Source organism: Mauremys reevesii, linkage group 4 (assembly GCF_016161935.1).
Source record: "Mauremys reevesii isolate NIE-2019 linkage group 4, ASM1616193v1, whole genome shotgun sequence".
NCBI lineage: Eukaryota > Metazoa > Chordata > Testudines > Geoemydidae > Mauremys > Mauremys reevesii.
In genome coordinates, this window is record NC_052626.1 from 82,494,900 (window position 1) to 82,522,045 (window position 27,146).

Below are 27,146 nucleotides of genomic sequence, written 5' to 3' on the forward strand. Positions count from 1 at the left end.
ATTTCATCTTGGGTGACATCGTGCATCCGCACCTGCTATGACTTCGGTCGTGTTCCGATGAGCTACCTTACCGCACATTCCACCAGGGCTCAGGCTTCATCTGCCACCTTCCTGGCTCATGTACCCATCCAGGAGATATGTCGGGCAGCTACCTGGTCCTTGGTCCACACCTTTGCCTCACATTACACATTGGTTCAACAGTCTAGAGATGATGCAGCATTTGGCTCAGCTGTTTTGCATTCTGCAACATCTCACTCCGACCCCACCGCCTAGGTAAGGCATGGGAATCACCTAATTGGAATCGATATGAGCAAGTACTCGAAGAAGAAAAGATGGTTACTCACCTTTGTAACTGTTGTTCTTCGAGATGTTGCTCATATCCGTTCCAAACCCTCCTTCCTTCCCCTCTGTCAGAGTAGCCGGCAAGAAGGAACTGAAGGGCTGTTGGGTCGGCAGGGGTATATATCCAGCGCCATGGCGGCGCCACTCTAGGGGGCGACCCAGCTGACCCACCAAGTGTTGCTAGGGTAAAAATCTTCCGATGAACATGCACGTGCACACCTAATTGGAATGGATATGAGCAACACATCTCCAAGAACAACAGTTAGAAAGGTGAGTAACCGTCTTTTTTGGAAGTGCAAAGAAAAAGAATTGAGGAAGATCTATTGTGATAAATCAGCTATAGCTAAGAGTCATTCAGACGTGTTTATTGGCATGAAAATACCATCATCTGCTATGCAAGGTGTGATATGCACCCTACTGGTCATAAATGTATAAAATAAGCTCCCTTTTTAAATTCAAAGTGATCGTTTTTCTTCACTTAGTTTTTGGTGCATTTTCTGTTTAAATTGATCTACTTTACTGCTTTTGTAAAGCTGTTCAGCAAAATACCCACAATAATTTCAAATGTTGTCTTATGGCATAGCCACCTTTTATACAAAATGTCATCCTCTTTGAGCAAAATCAGAAATTACTTTTATTACATAGAGCAGTGGTTTTGAACCTGTGGGCTGCCTGCAGCCCAATCAGCACATAGCTGTGGCCCATATGACACCCCCAGGGCCATTCAGGTAGTGTATATACTGTGTGGATGTGGCCCATATAACAGAGAGTAATAGGATGTGGCCCACAATAGTAAATAGGTTGAGAACTACTGATAGAGGGTAACATTCTCTAAAACATCTAAGGGACTTAGGAGGTTCTGAAGAGCCTAAAACACTTTTAAAAAGGGGACTTAGGCTCCTAAATCACTTAATTGTATTTGAAAAATGTTATCCAAAATTAAAATTAAAATGTCACTTTTTATGTAATATTGATGGTTCTATATATTCCTTTTAACAAAACAATACAGGCAAAATTCCCAGAAATGCTTTAATATTGTACTTGCTGTGTAAGCATAGCATTACTTTGTGTGTTTCTGGATTGCTATAGCCAGATGCACAGTTTCTCTGTATAAGAATTCCTTCCCTTCTTGATATATTTCAGAGAAAATTCCCTTCTATGCAATTACCTCACACTCATACAGAATCTTTAATGTTGCTCTGAGTAGTTTTTGTCTTTTTTTCATACCTTCACTTTCTTTTGAAGAGAAATACATTGGCCCTGAAGGTACATAAAACAAAAGCATTTGCCTACAATCAGTAATCAGTTCAGTTTTGTTACTGTTTCACTCCTCTTTAATACTAGCATGTGGCTTTATGGAAAATCAACATTAGAGAACTTTTAATGAGCAGGAATCAACAAGCCAGCCATGTTTTATTATTTCAGATATGCTTCATGCCATGCAAGATTGCTGTAATCTTAGGGCAGGGGTCGGCAACCTTTCAGAAGTGGTGTCTCAAGTCTTATATAACTAAACTACTGTTGTATGTAAAGTAAACAAGGTTTTCAAAATGTTTAAGACGCTTCATTTAAAATTAAATTAAAATGTTGATCTTATGTCGCCGGCCTGCTCAGCCTGGTGCCGACCTGGGGTTCTGTTCACCTAGGCTGGCAGCGGGCTGAGCGGGGCTGGTGGCTGGGACACTAGCTGGCAAGGGGCCAGCAGCCGGAACCCCAGACCAGCAGTGGGCTGAGTGGGGCCAGGACCCCAGACAGATGGCGGGCTGAGTGGCTCAGCCCGCTGCCGGTCTGGGGTTCCGTCCGCTGGCTCCTGCCAGTCAGGGTCCCGGCTGCCGGCCCCGCTCAGCCCACTGCTGGTCTGGGGTCCCGGCCCGGTCCACATAGAGTGGGTACCTACCTTCTTCCTGGTTCTGGCCAATTCTCTTCCTCTCTGCACTGAGCTGAGGGTGAGGGGACACTGAGCACAGGGGTGGGGGTGAAGGAGCAGGCTGGGGGTTGGGGTGCAGGGTCTGGCCAGGAGCTAGAATGAAGGAGGGGGCTCAGGGTTGCGGCAGGAGGTTTGGGTGTGGAGCGCTTACCTGGGCAGCTCTCATTTGGTGCGAGGGGTGCAGGTGGGAATGTGGGGGGGGGGGGGGGGTGCAGGAACACCCATTTGGTGCTCAGGGTGGGAGGTGGGGATGCAGAGGGTGCAAGAGTCAGGGCATGGGGTGTCGGGGGGCTGAGTATATGTGGGGCGTGCAGGAGTCAGGGCAGGGGCTGTGGGGGGCTGGGTATGTGTGGGGAGTGCAGGAGTCAGGGCAGAGTGCATGTGAGGAGGGTGCAGGAATCAGGGCAGAGGGTGTGGGGTGCAGGAGTCAGGGCATGGGGTGTGGGGGGGCTGGGTATGTGTGGAGGGTGCAAGAGTCGGTGTAGGGCTGGGGGTGTGTGGGGAGGGTGCAGGAGTCAGGGGGTGTGGGGGGCTGGGTATGTGGGGGGGGTGCCAGAGTCAGGACTGTGGTTGTGGGGGGGTGCATGGGTCAGGGCAGAGGGCTGGGGGGTGGGCTGGAATCAGGTGGGTGCTCCCAGCCCCCTGCCCTGAGGCAGGGGGCTAGAGGGATATGCCCTGATTCCACCTCCCTTCCCCAAGGCCCCGCTCCTGCCTCTTCTCCGCCTCCTTCCCAGTCTGAGCAGCGAGGGCTGCTGGGGCTTTGAAGTTGTTGCTTCAGAGTCAGAGTCAGAAGCTTAGGGAGGGGGGATGGGTGGGCTTCAGAGCCTGAGCTCCAGCCCAAGCCATAATTTCAAAATTCTGTCTACACAGTTATTTTTAGTGCAGTAGCATGAGCATTGCTAGCCCAAATCTGTTGACCTGGGCTGGGAGGCTCGCTCCCGCGGGATATGTAGACATTCCCTTAGAGTCATATCTTTAGTGGAAATAATATAACATTGGATTTAAGTACATTGCAATTTTTTAAAGTTTTCCCTTTATTCATTTTCTTTTTTTAGGAATAACAGAGGAAGAACGTCAATTTTTGGCTCCTCCTATGTTGAAATTTACCAGAAGTCTATCCATGCCAGACACTTCTGAAGAGATCCCCCCTCCACCACAGTCTCTACCCCCTTCACCACCACCACCTTCTCCCTCCCTTTATAACTCTCCCAAATCTCCAACGTCAAGAAGCTATGGAACAATTAAACCTGCATTTAATCAGAATTCAGGTTCAAAGGTTTCTTCAGGTAGATCTGAACATATGGGAACAATAATGAGGGAAAAAGGGATGTATTACAGAAGAGAATTGGACCGTTATTCTCTAGATTCTGAGGACTTGTACAGTAGGAATGTCGCATTGCAGGCAAACTTCAGAAACAAGAGGGGTCAGATGCCGGAAAACCCATATTCTGAAGTTGGGAAGATAGCAAGCAAAGCCGTTTACGTGCCAGCCAAACCAGCAAGGCGGAAGGGAATGCTAGTGAAACAGTCTAATGTCGAGGATAGTCCAGAAAAGACCTGTTCTATTCCAATTCCAACAATTATTGTGAAAGAACCATCTACCAGCAGTAGTGGGAAAAGCAGCCAAGGAAGCAGTATGGAGATTGACCCTCAGTCTTCAGAGCAGCCTGGACAGCTCAGACCTGATGATAATTTAAACGTCAGTAGTCCATTTGCAGCGGCCATTGCTGGAGCAGTGAGAGACAGGGAAAAGAGATTAGAAGCTAGGCGTAATTCTCCAGCTTTCCTTTCTACAGACTTGGGAGATGAGGATGTTGGCTTGTTGCCCCCAACACCACGTATGAGGCAATCCAAATTTACCGATGAGGACGTATTTAGTAATGAAGATAGTTTTAGGCAACTTATGTCACCATCTCCAATTCCTGCACCTAGAGAATCTGAAAATCTTTTTAATAGCAGTGAACCTAGCAATGAAAGTGATGCAAGGACATTAAACTCTTCATCCATAAAAAAAGTTACTGAAAACAATATGGTTGCAACTCAGACCGTTAATGTGTCCAGTTCGGATAATTATGTTCACCCACTCACAGGAAAGCTATTGGATCCAAACTCACCTCTAGCACTCGCGCTCTCTGCAAGAGATAGAGCCATGAAAGAACAAACACAACAAACTCCAGGCAAAGGAGAAACTGATAAAGCAGACCTTAATAAACCACTTTATATTGATACAAAGCTGAGATCTAATATTGAAACAACATTTCCTGTGACGGCTGCTGTTACCAGGCAAAATACACGTGGCCCACTGAGAAGGCAGGAGACTGAAAACAAATATGAAACAGATATGGGGAAAGACAAGAAGCCTGAAGAAAAGAAAAACATGCTGATAAATATTGTGGATACTTCACAGCAGAAATCAGCTGGTTTACTAATGGTTCATACTGTGGATGAAGCAAAGTCTGATGACACCCTTGAAGATGATGAGAAGAGAGTTGAAATGGAAATGAACCCAGACAATTCTCCATCGGAGATCCCAGAAGATAGTGAAGAAGCAGAAAGTGGGTTGAATGTATCTGCTACATCTGAGCCACCTGCATCTCCCTGCAAAACAATTGTAGCAGCTAGCTCTGTTGATGACCCTGTCATTTTGCCATTTCGCATCCCTCCACCTCCTTTAGCATCTATTGATATTGATGAAGAATTTATTTTTACTGAGCCATTGCCTCCTCCCTTAGAATTTGCTAACAGTTTTGATATCCCCGATGACCGTTCAGCTCCAGGTTCTGCTGTAACGGACTTACTTAAGCAAAGAAAAAATGGAACACCTACATCTGTTTCATTTAACCCCAACCAATCAACAAATTCTTTAGACAGTAAAAAACAAGTGGGTCTTTCAAACTGTTTGCCTGCCTCATTTCTACCACCCCCTGAAAGTTTCGATCATGTCACCGACTCTGGGATTGAGGAGGTAGACAGTCGATCTAGTAGTGACCATCACTTAGAGACAACCAGCACTATCTCAACAGTGTCCAGCATCTCTACCTTATCCTCTGAAGGTGGTGAGAACTTGGATACTTGTACAGTCTATGCAGATGGGCAAACATTTCTGGTGGACAAACCCCCAGTACCTCCTAAGCCAAAAATGAAGCCCATAATCAACAAAAGCAATGCACTTTACAAAGATGCTCTAATTGAAGAAACTGTAGATAGCTTTGTTATCCCTCCACCTGCTCCACCCCCACCTCCTATCATTGCACAGCCCAGTACGGCTAAAGTTTTACAGCAAAGGACCTCCAAGCTATGGGGTGATGTAACTGAGGTAAAAAGCCCAATTCTCTCAGGCCCAAAGGCTAACGTTATTAGTGAATTGAACTCAATACTACAACAAATGAACAGAGAGAAATCCTCAAAGCCAGGGGAAGGGTTGGAGTCGCCTGCTGGAACAAAAACTGCAAGTCTCAGTACAAGGTAAATGAAACTAAAAGAATTAAAACAAGATCTGTACTTCTTTCAAGATGTAATTACTCTGTTCCTTAAACAAGAGCATGCTTTTGAGAATTTACATAAGCAGGCTCCACCATAAGAATTTTGATAACATTAAAGATCAGCCTAGGGTATAAACACACTATATAATTGACAATTTCCCCCCTGCTTATTCTGCTAGTTTCCAGTATAAAATAATTTACATTTTCATTGGAAAAATGAGCCCACTTTCTGAGGTTTCCTATAATAACCACCTCATTGGCCAATAAGTCTACCCCTAGCTACCAGCTACAGTTAGCTCCATTGTAATTCCCTTTGCTAGAATGCCACCCCTTTAACACACACATTTTAGGTCTCTGTGGAAGTTCCTTTCAAGGACGGTTCAGTAAACAGCAAAAGCAAGAAGCAGAAACCAGCAGGAAGTTTATAATTATTTGTTTCCATTTTAAGTTGTGTTTTGTGGACACTAGATTGAAGGGCTTGTGTACAGCAATGTGCACTAATGTGTTGCACATTAATTGGTTCATAGATTCCGCAGATGCACATTAAAAGTTCCCTAATGCCCTTTAATGTAGTGCTGCTCAAAACAGTACTATGTTAAAGTGCAGTAGGGAATTTTTAGTATGAACCAGCACGGTCTACATACTTGAATTAATGTGCAACACATTAATGCTGTTTAGAAATCACACCCAGTAGTGCTCGCATTACCCCAATGTGTAAACAAGCACCAAGAAGACCCTATCTGCATTCTTAGCTGAGGCAGAATTCATATTGACTTGAAACCGAGTTTTACCTGAGAGAGGAGAGCAGGAAAATGCCCCAAATGAATACTGAAGTCATGTATAATGCCTACTATATGGAGACTGTAGTCAAAATATTGGATATATTGTATTGTTTACTTGTTAAAAGAAAACTCCTCATAAAATATATGACCAATTGTAAACAGAGGAAACCTAAAATTCATGGGAGAAGCTGATCTGAAGTGAGTATGGTTGCCTACAACTAGACTAGAGTTCTCTCAATTGCTATCACTTTGAGACACAGAGTATCCATTATTTTGATGTGAATTATTTAGGTTTATGTTTAAGAACTGGTGTGGTTTTTCTTTTACAATACTATTTATACAACAGAGTTCTTGCAGTTTTACTCAACAATTATAATTGTTTTTATCAGTTGTGGAACTGAATACATCACTTTTCACTTAAGTCTTACTGCACACTCTCAGCATAGCATTGTTTGATTTAGTTAGATAACTCATTTAATCAGTAATATTAAATGTAATCCTTATAGTATGACAAGACATGAACAACAAAGATATTTCATGAAGCTTTTTATTGAAATCACATTGTTACCACTAAGCTGTTGATTTAAATAACAATATCTGTATGCAATATCTTTGTAAATCACCGGATATATTTACAGTTTTCAGTTTTTATTTATATTTCAGTTGCACATATTTGTTTACTGAACAATCTGTGAAAGAAAATTTCAGAGAGCTAGAAAAGTTTCTAGATCAGCACTCCTTTTGCAGCCTCGCTCTGTTTACAATTGGATAGATATATATATATAGATATATATATATATCTATATATATATATTTTTATGGAATTGGTTTCCAAAGAATACCTACACAAGTCCTATGAGGAGATCCCACAGGATATCTTGTATCCTTGCACATTCAAATGTATATTGTATTACACTGAACACAAAAATTGTCATTAAAAATGAGCTGGAAGAACAAGGGTACAATAACTCTTGATCACAGGCATGTGCAGAGGCCTGCCGGTAAATGGAAAAGTGTTTATATTTTGCTAAAGTAAGTATAGGTAAGCCACACATCTGAAAAGTGGATATATTCCTCTAAATCCTAGATTTGGGTTAAAAATTGTTTCTTTAACTCCAGTTTTCTGAATGTTACCACTGTCCTACAGAGATTTGAATAATTGGGCTTGACCTGTATATTATAAGAAAATATGATATCCTCTTTGTGGTATGGAGAGCTTTGGCATTATACAGAGTTTAGGAGTGGCTGCTGACCTGCAAGCCCATCTGACCTGCCATATGGAAATCCATTTTTGTTTGGAGCGTCTGTGCAAAAATGTTATGCTACTATATATTAAAGTTACTATCCAAATTATTCCCCCCAAGAATTACTGTGCTGGGCCCCAAAAGAAGAAACACAGCATGGCTCCCACTCTTTGGATACATCAGGGAGATGTTTGGCATTATAGAAAGAGTGGCTATTTTAATACCAAATGATCTCTCATTTAGGAAGCAGTATTATCTCAAGCCTCAGAGGATGGTAGTTAAAGTTTGTTCTTTCCCACTGGATAAAAGCTGTTGAACTGGTGGCCATAAAGGAAGGTATGAAGGATCATACAGCATTCCTAGAATGAAGATATGGGTAAAAAAATTCCAGGAGCGTGGAATTCCTTTCAATTGTGCTTGACGCAAACAGAGAACATAAGTTGAATTGTCTGGTGCACTTGAGAGGCCTTAATACAAAAAAGACAAATTCAATTAAATTTGTACAAATTGACCAACATATCTTGGTTGCTTAAGGTAGATGGTCTTTTACCAAAGGTGGAGCAGAAACTGAACTTAGTATAATTGAGGATGCCTTCGGTAATCCTGTAAAACAGGAAGTTGCCTAATCAGAGATGACAAGGTCAGACTGTGTAGTCTTTCTGTTGCCTTCATGACTTCAGGGGGGTTTTTTGTTTGGTTTTTTTAAAATGTGTGCAGTACTTGCTTTTCTTTGTCTAAAGTCACATTAAATAGCTAGTGTACCTGGCTTTATATGCTTAATCCTATTTAATTCTTTCATTAGGAGTTCTTTTCCAGGTTACCGTGGAACTGAACATTTCTGTTTATTCCAGAATATTGAGTAGCAAATAACTAGCACATGCTTTGCCATTCCTTCCTATTCTGAAATAATCAGAACTCTTAATTTCACTGCAACTCTTTAATGAGTCAAAATGAAGTGCTGCATTTACTGGGCGGGAAATGAAATGTAGAAATAAATGAAGAGATTTCTTTCTGGGGAAAGACAAAATTAGGTTGACATGGACGCTTTCAAACAGTTTTTGAAGAGCCGCTAAAGTATTATATTGGAAAAAAAAAATTCATCATGCAGAAAAAGGGGTATTCATAGATGGTAGACCTCTAGAAATAAATTGCCTACTGGGAACCCTGAAGGAAGCAGTTACATTATATTATTCCCTCATAGGTTTGGTCTTTTCCTCTCCTACACGAATTCTTGCCACAAGTACAGTAACAGAATGAAATTTTAAGTTGTGATCACCAGTGAGTACAGAGACCTGATTCAAAGGATACCTTTAAAAATCAGAAATAAAGGCAAAATTAAATTCAAATTGACTGCAAGCTAATTCTTCTGTGGAAAAATAATCCCAAATGCACATTTGGGACAGAGAATGCAAGGAAGGAGTAATGCTGGAAGACCTAGGAGGTACAGCAGACAGCAAAATAACACACATGTTTACAGTGTGATACGACAGTAAAAAAAAAAAGGCCTATAAAGTGTTGGTCTGCATATAAAGATGCATCACCTCACTAACAGGGATTTTACTCTTTCTATAATTCTAGTAGAATGCCTCTTGAATATTGGGGGAGAGGAAAGGTTTTGTTTGTTTTAATTCAGTATCAGAAAGGTGTAGACTGGGGTAGGCAAACTCTTTTTGGCCCGAGGGCCATATCTGGGTATGGAAATTGTATGGCGGGCCATGAATGCTCATGAAATCGGGGGCTGGGGTATGGGAGAGGGTGAGGGCTCTGGCTGGGGGTGCAGGCTCTGGGGTGGGGGCAGAAATGAGGAGTTCAGGATGTGGGAGGGGACTCCGGGCTAGGACGAGGGGTTTGGAGGGTAGGAGGGGGATCAAGTCTGGGGCAGCGGGTTGGGGCGTGGGAGGGGTTTAGGGGTGCAGGCTCCAGGCAGCGCTTACCTCAGGCAGCTCCCAGAAGCAGCGGCATGTCCTGCCTCCAGCTCCTACGCGGTGGCACAGCCAGGTGGCTCTGCACGCTGCCCCATCCACAGGTGCCGCCCCTGCAGCTCCCATTGGCCGCAGTTCCCAGCAAATGGGAGCTGCGGGGGCTACGCTTGGGGTGGGTGCAGTGTGCGAGCCCCCTGGTTGCCCCTACATGTAGGAGCCAGCGTGGGGTCATACCGCTACTTCCAGGAGCTGTGCGGACCTGCGACATGCACAGAGCAGGGCAAACCCTGGACCTCGCTCCCCGGCAGGAGCTCAAGGGCCGGATTAAAACATCTGGAGTGCCAGATGTGGCCCCCGGGCTGTAGTTTGCCCACCCCTGGTGTAGATGTATATGAGGTATTTAAAGATAAGCAGAAAAAGGGAGCTGAGGAGCTGGATGATTGATATATGAGAAAAGACTTAAAAGAGCTAAATAATTATTTCTTGGCTGAGTAAAGATTGAAGAAGTGCGGGAGAGAAATGGTCTACAACTATTTAAAGGATGTAAAAACCAATGGTGAAAGGAATTTTAGTGTGTTACAAGGAGGGAAGTAGGAGAGTAACTGAAGTAATAAGATGAAATTGAGTCTGACTATCAGGAAAGATTTCTGCTGCTTAATATGCACAGGACTCTGCATTTCAGGCCTGATCTGCTCCCAATGAAGTCTGAGAGCCTTGCCAATGACTGCAGTGGGATTGGACCCTTTAGGTCTTTTTTCTGCTTAACCTCCTCTGCATGGGCGCCAACTTATATGGGCTCTTGGGCCTAAAGCCCCAGGAATATTCATAATCAGGGGCTCTGCTCCACCAATATTTGGAGCTAGGTTTTTCCCCCTCCCCGGAGCTTCCCTGCCTGAATGTAAAGAGAGCGCACAGCGTGTCTCTCTCTCCTTTGCTGCTGCTGCCGTAGCCTAAGGGCTGCAGCAGTAGCATAAGAGGAATGCTAACTGCTGCTGAAGCACTCAGGAGGGGGAGGGGAGTGGAGGGGGCCTCCCCTCCCCTCTCCTGCCCCTACCTGGAGGAGACACAAACGGGCCAGGAGACAGACATCACTCACCTTAGCAGCTGCTGGGGCTTCCGTGAGTGTTTGACCCTATGATTTTTTATTATGTTTGAGTGTTTGACCCTATGATTCCCCCCCAGCCCCAGTCCCAGCCCCCACTCCTACCCCCAGTGAGGCACAGCAGGCTGCACAGGGGAGGCAGGAAGCCACATGTGAAGGCAATGCCCCCTTCCCCAGCACCCACCAACCCACCCGCCACAGGAGGGATGGGAGAGGGAGGCTTCCTAGACCTGAGCAGCTGGGGCTTGGGTGAATTTTATGACACCCTGCTCCCCCATCCCATAGCCAGCCACCACCCTGCCTACCCCACTTCTGCCCCATGCTGGGCAAGGGGCAGCCCCATCCCCCATCCACAGTGAAGTTATGGTGAGGGGCAGCAACATGGAAGGCCACCTGTGCCCCCAGTACCCATCATAGGGAGGGGTGAGCTTTCTGGACCTGAAAGGGGCTCTAGGAGCATGTGCAGAGTGTGTGTGCCGTGGGGGCAGGAGGGTCCCTCCTGGAGCTTGCTGCTGCCAGTGGTGGTGATGGGGAGTCCTCTCTGGCCCTAGCCCTGGGGCAGCCTGTCTGCACCCCAAGTTCCTCATCCTCAGCCCTGCCTCACCCCAAAGCCTGCACCCCCAGCACCGAGCATGCTCCTGCACTGTGAACCCCTCATCCCCAGCCCCACCCCAGAACCCTCACCTGAGGGGAAAAACATGCAACTTAAATTTGGTGGTCAGTTTGGAGTATCATTGTATTTAGCACAATATTTGATTATTTTACACCCTTCAAAGTATGTAACTGGTCGTATACAGGTGTTTTCTCTGAATACTGTCTGTGTGCCTCAGTTTCCCCAATGCATTTCTTAAGGCTCTAGATGGTGGGATAAGGGTGTGTGATTGTTGTAAAGCCCTAGAGGGCCAGTGTGATGCGGTCTGCATAGAGAATGGCCGACACCCTGTCTCCAGGCAACTGATGGCCTGGGCCACTCTCCTGCAAGGTGCCAACTGAAGGTGTTGGAGAACAAAGAGATCAGGTGGCCTCCTAATGCCTGGAAAAGAGACAAAGGCCAGAGAGGAGGGAGAGTCAGTGCCCTGTGCGGACTTTTAGGAAGCGCATGGTGTAGAAGAGGATGCTGGGATGCTCTAGAACAGGGGTTGGCCGCAAGCTGATTTTTCATGGCATGTGGTGCAGGCTGAGCTGCTCAGCCCGCCGCCGCTCTGGGGTTCCCTCTGCTGGCCCCTTACTAGCCAGGGTCCCCGCAGCTCCACTCACCTTGCTTCCAGTTGGAGTTTCAGCGCAGTGTATGGTCGTTTCCATAGTCAAGAGTATTAATAACTGATATTCTTAGTTAAATAATTGATTACAGTGATATTATGCAATAAAAAGAAACTTAAACGCTTATGGCTTCCAATCCATTTTTACACTATTTAATAAAATATATATCATCTTACAGGGCGGGGGGGGAGGGAAAGAGGGAGATTACACTCATTCTGGGCCCCACCAAAAATTATACATACCTGCCGCCTATGCTCCTCTGTGCTCTGCCTAGGGGCAAGAATGGATGACAAATTCCTGGATGGGGTGGAGGGGAGGAGGAGGAGAGGGCATGAGATGCTAATGGCAAACTCATGGGAGCGGACAGAGTGCCTAGTTCTCCATCCTGGCATTAACTTGAAATTGGCCCTAGCATGTGTGTTAATGTCTAGAACTGTCTACTTTAAATTTGTAGTTCTTCTCCAGAAACTGCCTGTGTAAAAGTATCACTGCCTTACTCAGCAGATCTGTTGCACCCTGTGTGTATTAGTCAAACATGCTGACTTCAGTGACAGAAATAAATTTTTTCACTGCTTTTAGTCCTCTCCCACCTACGACTGAATAAGTTCAAGATTGTATATTCCATTTGTGCATGATAAACAGAATTATTTGCTAAGTTCCAACATACTTTGGACTATCCTCCTGCCAAATTTTCGAGCCCTCGAGGCATTAGAATTCTTTTTAATATACAAAAGCATTGGACAAGCTAAATAGAGGGATTGCTGCCTTTCGCTCTGCAAAGTAGTATTAGAAAGAGAACTAAGAAACTTACCTCAGAAATGCAGAAATCATATTGAATTAAAGGAATAGCTCAATTAGCTCTGCCAAAGGGAAACTGATAAACATTTTAGTAGGCCTGGTAGACACCCTATCCAAAGAGAGCCGTGGTACACATACAGGCATTGTTCACAGGTTAGCTTGGGTTATCTTCACAACACTGAGCACCAGATGCCTGATGAAATTAAAACATGCATTGTTCATGTGAAATGTACAAATTTACAGCATGTGTAGCATTCCTAAACATTACTAAAAATGATCTCTGCACAGCCAGCAAGATGCTTTAACGGTAAGGCTTACTTCCAATTATATGATGCTTTGTAGCTGTCAGAACTGTAGCTCAGTCATGGTGATTGTATCATTTCATGGTACTGATTAAAATTTTAAGGATCATAGATGCATTAAATTATAGATAATTTGTGAGCGTTAATCAAAGAGAATAATGAAATATGACCTCTGTGTGTTTTCTGGTAAATGAGGACAACAGAAATGTTTCTGTACAGTAATGAGCAGAATTTCACACTCAATTATTAAGCAAGTAGAAGGAGCCAAGACATTTCTTTCTTCATACCTTGCTATAGTAATAATACTTGTGTGTAGTTGTGATGGCTTTGGGACACTGAACATATGTTAATATTTAGAATTATTTGGCTGGAAAGTCTACTTGTGTCTCTACTGAATTACCTAATTTGTGGGCAGGGCAGGAGGAAAGAGATGAGGAGAAATCCAAAGGATGCACTTACTTAAATTATACTGCTAAAAGAAGAAACGATAACTAACTAGAGAGAGATTTGATCTACTTTTGAATCTGGCCTGCAGCCATCTAGTTCAGGCAATTTTGGAGACCAGTCCTAATCGCAAAATGTTATATAGTATGTCTAACATACCTTCCTTCATTACCTATGTTCTTACACCCCAAGTCTGGATATCTGATTCTCACTGCCTCCCTTTTCATCCTTTCCCCTCTCCCAAAAAAGGTTAGGCTTGGTCATTCATGCAGGCTCTATTTGAGCCCAATTTATAAAAAGAGTTTTTAATAGTAGCTGGGTATATTCAATCCCAGGAATTTTGATTTAGGTTCATCTATTAAAAAAAAAATACTTAGCTGTTATTTGGAAAATAAATCTTCATTGTAGCACTGAAGGAGTTACATTTTTCCCACAATGTTGGGAGCTAATGTTAGCTGTTCTATAAATCCATTTTAAAACCTACAAGCTTCTATATGGATCTGATAAAGCAAAATAGGAGAATAAATCAGGGTTTTTTAACCACTTTTAACAGATTACTGTGTACTCTGTGAACCGAGTAGTTGCTTAGCAACTTAATGATCAGTGCAACCTGGAGGATCCAGTGAATAATGTCAGTGTGATTAACACCAAATAAACCAAGTGGCTCTGAAGGGGAAGAAAAAAGCAGCAGAACAGCCCAAGGTGAAAATGGCATCATTCACCATGAGTTTCCTTAATTGCTCCAGTCGGATTCAACATGCTAATAAGGAATAAATAGTAATGACAGTTATTGTAGTTTACTATCACTACTGTTACCAAATCACACTGCTTTAGACAGAAGTGGTTATAATTTATTCAGGATGTAATTCTTATATGGTTCTGTTTTGTGAAATGTTTTGATGTTTCTGATGTTAGCAGTGGGCCTGATTCTGTGTGGTGATGCTAAGTGCCTTCAGCTCGCATTGAAAACAATGGGAGTCAAACATGGTTAGGCAGCTTGCAGGATTGAGCCCTGAAGGGAGGAAAAAAATGGTAGTGTGTTGGTATGTTTTTGTTTTTTTTAATGAACTTGATATTATAAATGTTTTCTTACCTGTCTCAATTTTTTATAATATTTACCTGGAGAAGTGACCTAATTTTATCGCAACCAAGTAAGGCAGAGTTAAATTCAGTAGTGAGTTATGCATAGTAAATAATAAATATCAGTGCATTTGCTTATAGGGTGACTGCAACTTTAACTCAACACCATCATCTTTTTGTGACTATTCTAAACAATCAAACTACCAGTGAATTTTTTTCAGTTACTATTGTGTCCATTAGTTTCAGTTCATCTCATTAATTGTTTGTCAGCCAGTTTCACAAGATCTCTTGCTTTGTACATTATTTTGCAGTGTTTTAGTCATTCCATTTTGTCATTTTTATTTGCTCCCATGACTGCTGTTAACAGAAGAGGGTCATGCTGAAGTGCCATGAAGTAAGTGACGACAAAAAGCATAGAGTATTCTATGTTGTCCCTTCTCTTTTCTTTAATTTTCACTCATTGGTATCACATTTTTAGTGTTAACTTTGTTTCTAACTGCAGTTGGGATTGGTTTATCCTAATCCAGAAATGGTAGCCATTCTACAGTCACCGATTTACAGAACTAGATCTGATTTCAAACTGAGATTAAAGCCACCTTTTGCATGGAGAAAGATTTCAGCAACGATTCTTAAAAGGGTTCCTAAATCCATATTTAGGTGCCTAAATAAGTGGCCTGATTTTCAAATATGTGGCATGCTCAGAGCTTTGCAGGTGTTTGTGGGATTTTTATATGTTATTTACGTACCATTATTCTATTAGATAAATTTCTCTTTTCCCCCTTCACTAGTAGATGACTTTATGTTTGCAAAATGAGTTAACCACCAATGTTGCTGCAACATTTTAATTCACAAAATTTGTCAGATCATACACAGTTTCTCCAAAAGTAATCATTCACCTCTGGGGAGAGCACAGGACAGTCCAACAGCAAAACTCACTCACTACATTGATCCCAGGTAATGATTCAACAAGCTTTTTCCCACATAGCCTTATAGTATCCTCTTGCTCTGCTTTACCATTTTCACATTAGTCCACTTCGTTATTGGACCAACTGATTAAAACCCAGTGATAAATGAGTTATTTGGCCACAGATCAGTTTTGTTCATACTTTGACAAAATGAAGTTGCATCTGATTTTGTTTAATGCAAAGACAAATCACAACCACATAAAAGATGATCAATTTCTATTTTATAAGTTATGCATGAGGTACAGCCAGGCTCCCCAAAGTCCACTACATCCTCTGCACTTGTAGCTGTGATTCCTTCCCCTTCATACTTCTAGTCTGCTCCCACTTTTCCATCTTCTGTTAGTCATGTGAAAACTGCCCACTCGTGCTGAAGTAGCCCCTCTTCCCTCTATCTGAATCCCTTTCCCTCACCACGGAGAGCATTCCTCCACTGCAGAGACTTCCTGAGCTTTCTCCATTACCACTGAAACTTTTACTCCAAGAAACCCACGAACCTCTAATGATCGCTGCTTGCTCCCACTGAAACCATATCCCCTGAACAGAGACATCCCTTCACAGACCATTTCCCAATCCTTCCCAGCTAGCACTGAACTAACTACTCAGCAAAATGCTCTGTGCCCTACCAACCCGCACACTGTCCCTTATCTTCACCAGCCCCCACCAGGATTCCTGATCCTGCCTCACTTTCTTCCTCCCATAAACCACCCCACAATGTGACTCAAGGGCCTCTTCTGATCTCTCTAGCTAACAGATTCTGGCAACTAGCTTTTCAGTTTATCTATTGGACTGAACTGAAGTAAAATACAAACATTTGTGATTAAAGAAAAATTTTGTTTCCACAAGTTAGGGCTTGAATAACCTTATTTCGTACTGTATTGCTATTTATATATTATTGGCTTTCTTTCGCTAAGACTTTTTTTTCTAAAAGAAGGTGGAAGAGCTTTGTCATAGACAGCAGGCCTTTAGGCAAGTCACAGTATAAAAATAGCTCTGATGAGAGCATAATGCATGGTTTTGTTGTTCCCTCCCCCCACTTCCCGCAAGGGAGCCATCTAGAATATACTGCAGCATGCTGTCTGCCACTGAATCTCTGTTAAAATTAAAAATATAACAGTGTATTTAAATCATGCAAATATGATTCAGAATTAGCTAGTAAAATTTCTTGTTTGCAAGCCACATGGACTGCTTTTGCACTTGAGAAATACACCATTGTGACACAATACTTATATATTATGATGTAATATGAGCCAGTGTAATATGCATTGCAGCCAGTGCAATCACACACAAGTGAATGTCTACACCAAAATATTATCATTTGCTGATTCTTAATAGGGACAGATTTATTTAAAATAATCCTTGTTCTTCACCTTTTCAAGTGTGCAAGTAAGGGAGGGAGAGAGTTCAGTCTGTAATTTATAAAGAAATTTAATTTTAGGCAGGAGAACATTAATATCACTACTATAATATGATCAAACACACACCTTTATATTGACCATCTAGAATGTACATGAATCCATTGGCTACCATTTTGCTGACCTTCCTATCTTAACAATGAGCCACACAACAGTAGAGAACTGATATGTAGTCTTTCATATATAACTTTAAAAAACAGAAATGAAAGAAAAGAAAAATGAGTTCAGAGAGTCTAGAATAAAATAGTTGCCATAGAAAAGGAATAACAAAATATAGGGAGAATGGCAGTTACTCACAATTGTTTTTCTTATGTTATGACACTGAGTGTGCTGAAAAAGCTATATAGATTTCTGTATAGCACATGTTGTAATGCAAGGATTGGCATAGCATGTAAGGACAGTCAAAGGAGGATCGTGTGATTTAAGGCACAGGACTAGGAATGAGGAAAGGAGGAGAGGTTTATTTCTGGCTGTGCCACAGACCTGTTATGTGACCTTGGTTGAGTCACAGAACTTCTGTGGCTATTGTCCCATCTGTACTGTGATGTTAACAGCTACTACAGAGGCGGCTTGTGATTGTAAAGTTAAATTAATTAATGTTAGTGCAGTGTTCTGGGTTTCTTGGAATGAAGGTGCTATAAAAGTGTAAATTTTATAATTACAGTATGTTGTTTGAGATAGAGTTGCTAATGTTTTTCATTGAATAACTAAAATAGATTTGTCCCATCTATCAGACAGTGGCATAGAAATAATGTAAATATTTATGATAAGAGCATATTAACTTTTTGTTAAAGGTATAATGCGGTTTCCATGTAAAAGGTACAGTAATAATGTTTTTCTGAACAAATATATACTTGGAGTCCATTACAGCAGTAATTTATGAGCAGCGACAGTACGTTTTAAAGTGGAAGATGAAGATGGAACCCAGTGTTGTCAGTTATATCGCTGCTAAGCAACAGGAAAATATCAGTGCCTAGCACAATGGGGACCCATTCTTAGTTGGTCCCTTGGCACTACTGTGATGAACATGGATTAATAATCAAAACTTATTTTTTTATAATAGTATAGGAAAGTTAAATCAAAGACACACAGTAGGTGGAGGTGTAAGGAGAAGTTTTCACATGCTAGTGGATTAGGCCTTTTATATAAATCATGGCCATAGAGTGCAATCATTCTTTTTCAAAGCAAAACTGCCATTGTCTTCAAATGGTGTCTAGCCTTATTGAGGAATTTGGGAGTGGCCACTTAGTTCTAAGTTAAAATGAGTAAAGTTATTTACTTCTCTTGGTTCATTGATTTCTTTCTTACTATATACGGCTTACAATATGCTAGTGCTGTTGGTTTGGGCCCAATCCTGCAAGATGCTGAGAGCCATTAGGCTCCAAGCAGCTCACAAAGGAAGTACTGAAAACCTTGCAGATTTTTACCTTTCTTGGTCAAATTACAATACTGTGCAATAATAGCTAAATTCTGAAACTATTGCTCCTACTATACTTTTGGAGTAACTAAAGGACTGACCCTGCAAGCCTTAAAAGATTTTGCCTGTTCCTTTTGAACCTGTGGAATGGTTTGTGTGAAATCAGTAATACTGCTTGTGTGCATACAAAGTACTCAAAAAAGTAGGGCTTTGCAGGATCAGGCCCTGAATAATCAGAATGTAAATCCTGCTAAGAATTGATATGTTGTGTTACTCTGAGCTTTTCAGATAAATCTGATTTATCTGACCTTTAGCTCTCATCATAGTGAATATAATTGAAATAGTGTATACTGCTAGTACTGGTGTTCTATATATGAACATCTATATGAACTGTTGGCTCAAAACTAATATGCCTGTAGAATACCCGTTGATGAAACAAAGTCAGATTAAATTTAACCATTTTCATGGTAGCCAGATTGTATAAATTTGGAACTGCATCACTTAACACGTCATTTAAACCATTTTTCAGGGCACAAACAGACACCTCCGCATTGTTCACCAAAAAATAGGCAGACTATATTTTTATTAGACACTTCCTGTTCAAGTGATTGATCTGTCAAAACTCTGAGCACCCTCAAATCTCCTAATAGTCAAAGGGAGTTGAAGGCACCCAGCATCTTACAAAATTTGACCCAGGTAGCTGGAGCTGTGCCAAATAAATAAAATAGGTTTTCAGTTTTAATTTGCCATTTTAACAAAAAGAAAAATAGATTAATAGGTTTTGTAGCCTGAGATGTCGATCTTGATTATCTAATTGTAACTGGAAAGTTTTTCGTCATGAGGGAACAGGTAGTCATTTGCCATGGGGAAAAAATCTGATTAGGGAAACCAAAAGTGGCAACATCATGAGAGGAAAGAACTGACTGTTAAAACATAAATGTGGTTTGCTGTTGGTTGGTTGGTACTCTCATCACACTTTTGGGTTGCCTGTTTGTTGACAAAAAATATTGGAAGTGAATTTTCCAAAAAACAGTGACTGGATGGCTGAAGGGTTTTGTAAAGGTATATGGAGCTTTTTACTGGTAGCTAGCTAGTTCAAATCCTGCCCAGGACAGTAGTTTTCATAAAAGTAAACAAAAGTCATAATCTCTACAAAAAGATTGGTGATGCCAATCCCCTTCGGAATGTACCCATATCCATATAAACTATTAGCACCTTCACTAAGCAATGTCAGCAAAGGCTTTAGTGGGACCTTAAAAGACTAAACTAAACTTTCTTTCCAAGAGGTGGTCTCTGCAGGGATCATTTGAAGAGATTCAGTAAGCTTTTTTATATAGATGAATAGGAATCAAAATAGGCACTAAAATTAACTCATCATTTGATATTTTAAGTTCAAAGTCATAGTAAATAACATGCTTCAAGTAAGTTTCAAATTCATGTTTAAACTCTGCATTTTTTAGCTACACTATTTCACTGTGTGAGATTTAAATCCTGACTTAGTCAGAGACGAGACCAAACCAAAACCAGCCACTCCCAGTATTTGAGGTGTGTTCATATTCAGATCTGAACTTCATGGCCTAGTTACATATCTAGAACTCGTACCCAAAGAGTCCTTGTGTTTGTAACATTTTCCCATTTAATTTTGAATTAATTTATAGAGTCCATGTAAAGGGAAGAAAATGTAAATGTATCATGTTCTCTGGCTTTTTTTTGAACTTCTCATAGGCAAGATTTTCATTTATAATGACATTATGGCTTACCATTGATCATAGAGAGTTAGGTTTGTTTTGTGGGAAAGAACTGTGATAACTTCTTGGTGCCTGTGCCTTAACCTGACCGTGTTACAAAATGTACATTCATGTGTGAGATCTATCCCACCCCCCAAAAAAACTTCATTTTTGTTACTTCAAAACCACTTTTTTCTCTTGTTGGTAAGGAAAATCCTTCATTCAGTTGCTGATGTTTCTGGATGTTTTCTGTTTGTAATTTCAGGAGCACAGAAGTCATGAGTACTGTCTCAGGTACACGAAGTACAACCATCACTTTTACAGTCCGGCCTGGAACCAGCCAGCCCATCACGTTACAGAGCAGGTCGCCAGACTATGACAGTAGGACATCAGGAGTGAGACACGCTCCAAGCCCTGTGGTTTCACCAACAGAGATTAACAAAGACATCATGCCTGCTCCTCTGACTGCTGCTGCTTCAGCTTCATCTCCTTCTCCAACTCTGTCTGATGTATTTAGCCTACCCAGCCAGCCTCCTTCTGGGGACTTATTTGGCTTGAACACAGGACGCAGCAGGTCTCCTTCTCCCTCAATATTGCAACAGCCAATCTCAAATAAGCCTTTTACAACTAAGCCTGTCCACCTGTGGACTAAACCAGATGTGGCAGATTGGTTGGAAAGTCTAAACTTAGGTGAACATAAAGAGACCTTCATGGACAATGAAATAGATGGCACCCATTTACCAAACCTTCAGAAGGAAGACTTGATAGACCTTGGAGTGACTAGAGTTGGGCACAGAATGAATATAGAAAGAGCTTTGAAACAACTACTGGACAGATAAAAATGGCTACTCTTGCCTCTCAAACTTCTGTTATAAATAGAGATGGGCTGGTACTGAAATACGCAAAATGTCGTGGCTGTCTGTGAGTGCCAGCAAAAGAAGAAAAGGTTTAATTTAGCTGCTGGTACTCAGTAATGCAGACTGTATGTTTAGTGCCCAAGCTTAAACCCAAGTAAATGAAATTAGTGGGGCTATTTTATTTCAAAGGTAGGGGTGGGGAGGTGTGGGGTGCAGATAGAGAAGAAAGATAATTGTTAACTTTGAAATATTACCTATCCATTTATGATGCCCTTCATCTGGACCCAGAATGTGCAAGTTTTCTTTTGGTTTAAAACCACAAGCATTTCATTTTTGAGCAAAAAAATAACCTTATTTTATATACACCTCTCCCCTGCCATCCAGGGTAGTCCGTTCTTGACACTCTCTTGTCATGGAATCTCAACATTTTTTTCCCTTTTGGGCTTTTTTGGATAGATCCTCACGTGCTTTACCTTTTTAACCAGTTTTTAATTAATAAATAGCAGATGCACTACTTCACCCCCTCTTTCACAATGTCAGTTTGATCCAGTGTAGATCTTTGGTTTGTTGGCAGTGAAGCTGATAGTGCTGTTGGAGACTCTTGTTCAAAGGTAACTGTTCTGCTTTACTTAGGTATTTCTTTATTTCTGCGTTTATATTTAGCACAATTCCAAGGTAGCAGAATAGGTTTTAAACATGCTGTACTGACCTAATAAGTAGAATGTGGAAACTATGTATAGATTGGAAGAGAATTCTCTCAGAGATCCCATGAAATGAGGCTAGTTTGAACCAGACACCCCTATTTTGCAACCAGATAAACTGCTAATGAGGCCCAACATATACTATATGAGCAGATTAAAATGTGGTTGTGAAGAGTGTTGGCTATACTGTGTCCATGTGCATCTTTTAGACTTTTATAGTTAGATTTTTCAAACATGCTGAGCCCCCACAGATCCTGCTTAATTCATTGAGTTGCAAGTACTCAACAACTGAAAAACTGGGATATAAGACAGGATATTGCTTCCATAGAAGTTAGTGGGGAATGTTGCCACTGACAACTGGGAGCAGGATTGGGGCCTGTTAGTAGAAATAAAAATGTTTCAGCACGTGATCACCTACAGTTTTAAAAATATTTAAAGGGTAAATGTTAACAAAGGAGGGGACATGTGGCGTCCTAGAATGCAAGTGTTCCAAAGGGCCAGGAAAACAGAGAGGTCCAGATTTATGGACTTGGTTCATCATTTCCTGGCTAGCCTGGGTTGGGCTGTTGGTGGAAGAAGCATAGTCAATGCCTAAGCAGGAGCAGAAAGCTTCCCATCACACTCAAGTGACTTCTTTGCTGTGTTCCAAAATTATTAGTAGCGGGGTCCAGAGAGTGATCCATCAAGCCCTGATCAGCATTGCAGACGATTGGCCCACTTTGGGGTTGATTGTTGACTGCTTCTGCACTCTCTGTGTACCCTGGCCATACAGAGTTTTGGCAGATTTGACTTTTTTTTTCTTTAAAGTTAACAATTTTCTCTCTGTGTCTGACCCCTTTTATAATTAACACCTCTATTAATTTCTGTAGGAGTTTTGTGGGTCTTACTTTCTGAACATTCAACCTGTTCAAGGCAGGCACATCATGTATGGACAGCCAGACTCTCAGCCTACCATACTATCAGGTTCTCCCACCTTTTGGAAGGTTCCTGATTTTTTTTTCCTTGCTATGGTCCAGCCTCTCTCTAATTATAATTTTTTTTCTGCTCACAATCAAGTGTCTAATTAGGTCTGCAACAGCCCTAGAACAAGTAAATAAAATTTAGCAATTTAAATACCTTTCTTTACTGCAAGTTTAAATAGTTGTACAGATAGTTTATAAGCACAATATTTTAAGAAAATAAGTGGCTGGTCTACTGGGCAGCCTTTGTGCCACTTCAGTGCTAGAATGTTAAAAAAATAAAAAAAATAAAAATTTAAAAAAAAAATTAAAAAACACTTTTGTGGTTTAATACTATTTCTGTGGAATAAGAAGTCTTGACCTTTTTAAATCAACCTCATTTGGATGCATCTGAACCAGCAGAGCTGTGTTATATTTTCTATTTTTCCTAGAACTTCTTCAAAGGAGGATGAATACTACTTCAAAAGTGATTACACAATTAACAATGCATTAGCAAAGCAACTATTCAACCTCCTGCCCCCTTTATGGAACAAATCTTGACTTAACATCTGTTACTACACCCTTTGCAGGTCTATATTTGTATTTGAAAGTTCCAAGTAACCTTGTAATAAAAATCAATATTGAGGGGTTTTACTTTCAAGAGTACTGAGTTTTTCCATAGTTACATGGCTATTGTTGTAGAGAATGACATTTTCATTCAGATATTCAATAATGGCACCTTAGGGCCATCAAATACTTTAAAAAGTGTAAAAATGGTAATTCAGCCATCATTGTCTTCCATTTGGTGATATTACAGAATTCAGTAAATAAACCACTAATGCCATGCTCCTTTTTGTTTCTTTGACTACAGTTGGTATTACCTCTATAATATGTGCCAGAAAATACATTAGATAATACGGTAGTAAAAGAAAATGTAGATGATGACTTTTAAGCTGCTTTTTAATCACAACCTTATTGTTGAATTTAGGTTTAATGAGTGCTGACATACACAAGTAAATTACAGCTGATGGTATCCCTTTCTTAAACAAGTGTTGTTTCTTGCTTATGTATCTTTTCAGGCACTTAAAGAATAGGTACAGTATAATTAGTAGAACAGAGATTAAAAACACTAAAGAGCTAATGAAATAGTTTATTTTTACATTGTGTCTTATGATCTAAAGGGTAACAGGACCTACTTTTACCAATAAAATACACCTCTGCCAAGATGAATTGGTCTCTAGCTCTGTTTGATGACTTTGCTACAGAAAGCAATAGTAACAGATAAAACTCCTAGTATTTTCATCAGTTTTGGACATGTTGGGGTGAGGGAATGGCCCTATTATTTCACGCTACTATGATAGTGGAGAAGAAAATGTTAGAGCTCTATGAAACATGTTATGATATTCCAGGTTTTAGGATCAACTTTTGTTTATATACTGTAATTTAAATAAATTGCATTTACATGCCTAGTTTCTGTAATATTTGTGTATACAATACCAAAATCACACAAGATGTAAATTGTGTATAACTGCAGACTCCTTTCCCTGAGTGTCTGGGAACATTTTAAGTTTAATTCATATATTATAAAATGACTAGATGTGACTGTTGATTTACAGAATTTACATATCACAAAAGCTAATTATTTGTGGTACTTAAGTTAATAAAAATAGTGATTTTCTGAGTTCTTAAACAAGCATTACCCAGTTGATCTGGCAATGATTGTGTGTAAGCCACAAATATTGATGATTTTTCCATTACATTTTTTCTTTTCTTTTCTAGATATTAATGTTTCTCAATATAGTTTGTGTAACAATTTGTGTTCACGTTATCTATGTTGCTGTAATTTTTGTGCTTTAATTCCTCTTATTTCGAATTGATTAAAAATCAAGCTCCTGTAACTTGCACTTTCCCTGATCCTTAATACTCTTGTATGGCAACCAAAATTCCTGTAAGAAATAAATATAATATTGCACTAAGGTTGTGGTTCTGATTGCAAACAGTGAAAGCTGTCTGAATTTTTGTTAAAAAGTTGCCAAATTTACAATTTAATGTAACGTTATTGAAACAGCATAAAATGCTTTAACTGCATATAGCTAGAGAGAAAATAGGTTTATCAAATGTTAGGAAAAAAAGTTTGCTTTGGTTTATCTTTCTTAGTTAAAGCTTTTTACTGCTGAAACCAAATAGGTTTTGAATTTCAGATTCACATATGAGATTTTAAAAGTAAAGAATTATTTTGTTAAGTGATGGAAAAAAATTCTTTTTTGGCTTGGAAGTGATTTCAGCTGATCATTTTTCTGGACTGGAGGTCGGTCTTTATTTTGGTGTTATCAAATAAGTGTAACTGATCATGCAAGGCATTTGAATTGTTGGCCTGTTTATCAATCTAGTGAAATTCTAACAGGTTTTTGTAGGAGAGAGCCGCATTACAAAGAGCGAAGAAAAAGCAGCAGCAGTCCTTATCCAGAGTTCAGGCCTCTTGTGCTAAAGACACTACCACCAGACTTCATTAGTACTTTGGATAAGTTGGGCTCCACATTCTTCTATCTTTAATTGTTAACTTGAAGAATTTTTTTTAGATGTTGAAATAAATATTTTAACTGCAGTCATTCTGTTTCATATCTAATGTTTACTTTTTTTTTCCTGGGATGATCTATTTCTTCTACCTTTTTTTTGGATTTATTTTCTGTTTTTCCTACATATTATTCTAATATCAACAGCTTTCATTTATTTCAGGTATTTCAATAATTCAATTATACAGAATATCTTTGTATCTGTAGGTATACATGTCAGTACATGATAAAATTTAATAATAAAAAATAGTTGTGTAATACACAACTATAGCATGCTGTGGAACTGCTAATTCTATGTGGGACTCAAGATGGTTACACAACCAGTTTTGAGAGCAGAATATTTAATAATTTCTATTATCCAAATTATATTGGTGTTTTTTAATCTTGTTCCTGTAATATGTTTCTGCATTTCACAGTTTTATGTCCAAGACCACAACAAAACACTGTCCAGTGCTACTAATCTTGGAACAGTATGGTTATAGTAAATCATAACTCAATGATGCTTCAAAACACACAAAAAGGGAAAAAATGTGTGCCTTGGATGTTTTGAATCTGATCTGCATAAAACCATGTTGTATTCAAATGATGTACTTAGAAGAAAGGAACATTTTTATCATCAATGTATTGTCGTAGCTGATAAAATAGTTAGTGCCTTGTTTTCTGAACTGAGAAGTCCCTATCAATGCACAATTAACAAGGGTTTAAAAAAAACTGAAATGTCAAGATCTAGATATTATTCTGGGGCCCTCTCTTGATCATGAGACTGACTTAATCACAGTCATTTAAGTTAAACTAAATAAAATAAAGAAAATTGAAATAAAATTGTGTTTGTTAATTTCCATTAACAAATTTATTTCTATAACATACACTTAGAATATAATTATTTAGTTAAGTGTACTGTATTTTGATTGCAAGGTAACGAATACAATAACTAGAACAAATAAGCGTTTGCTTTTAATTATGTTAATGTTTTATGCTGACATCTAGTGGTCTTTGAGGGCCATGGTCTCGGAGCTGTATTTTTATATAGGCACAGAATGTTTTGAAACCTTTATTTCTTTTGATTTAAAATATAATTAATATGTGCATTCTTTCAACAGAAATTCATCAAAATGAATTTGACAACTGCATGTTGGGCCAACTATATAAGTCATAGAATAAGGCTGAATTATTGACACATTTTTTTCAGTAAATAAGCAGTGTTTAAGGAATTGCAACGTGTTTTTCAGACTGCATCTCTATTCTGCCCCTTCAACTTCAGTAGGCATGTTTTTGTTAGGGTGACAAATAGATTTTGCCTGCAGCACTGAAAATCTTGGACCACTAAAAAAGTTTCATTAAAATGTTAAAGATAAGCCAGAATTTTCAAAATCCAGATTGCAAATACCCTAAAGTTCATGGTGTTTTGAGTGGGGGAGCTAGTTCAGTAGATCATAAAGGCTGGTGGTCATTTCCCAAAATGTGGATGCAGAACTGTGCTTGGGTTTTTTAACCCACAGTGTATGCAGGCCTAAATCTAAAAAGCGTGTGTATGGATTTCTAACTTGAAGTTTCCTGGTTTAGAAGTCAGGGCCGTCCAGAGGATTCAGGGGGCCTGGGGTCTTAGGCAGTGGGGAGCCCCACTTGGGCAGCAATTCGGCGGCGGTGGGGGGGTCTTCCGCTCCAAGACCCACATTCGAACTGCCCTGAAGACCTGCGGGGGGCTCCCCTGCCGCTGAATTGCCGCTGAAGACCTGGCACTTCAGCGGCGAGTCCCAGGGTGGAAGGACCCCCCCGCCACGGGTCTTTGGGGCACTTCGGCGGCGGGTCCCAGAGCGGAAGGACCCCCCGCCGCCGAATTGTCGCCGAAGACCCGGAGCGGAAAAAGCTCC

General features: G+C 40.5%; 1 protein-coding gene across 7 annotated transcripts in view; it reads left to right on the plus strand.

The window, feature by feature from the left end:
* Positions 1-24,678, plus strand: part of SHANK2 (SH3 and multiple ankyrin repeat domains 2) — a 675,150-nt gene extending 650,472 nt beyond the window's left edge. For all 7 annotated transcript variants that reach the window (XM_039536948.1, XM_039536949.1, XM_039536950.1 and 4 more), the window contains 2 exons: positions 3,325-5,734; positions 20,472-24,678. In XM_039536948.1, the coding sequence (XP_039392882.1) occupies positions 3,325-5,734; positions 20,472-21,045 (2,984 nt within the window). In that variant the 3' untranslated portion in view covers positions 21,046-24,678. The remainder of the gene's footprint in view (positions 1-3,324; positions 5,735-20,471) is intronic.
* The last annotated feature ends 2,468 nt before the right edge of the window (positions 24,679-27,146 follow it).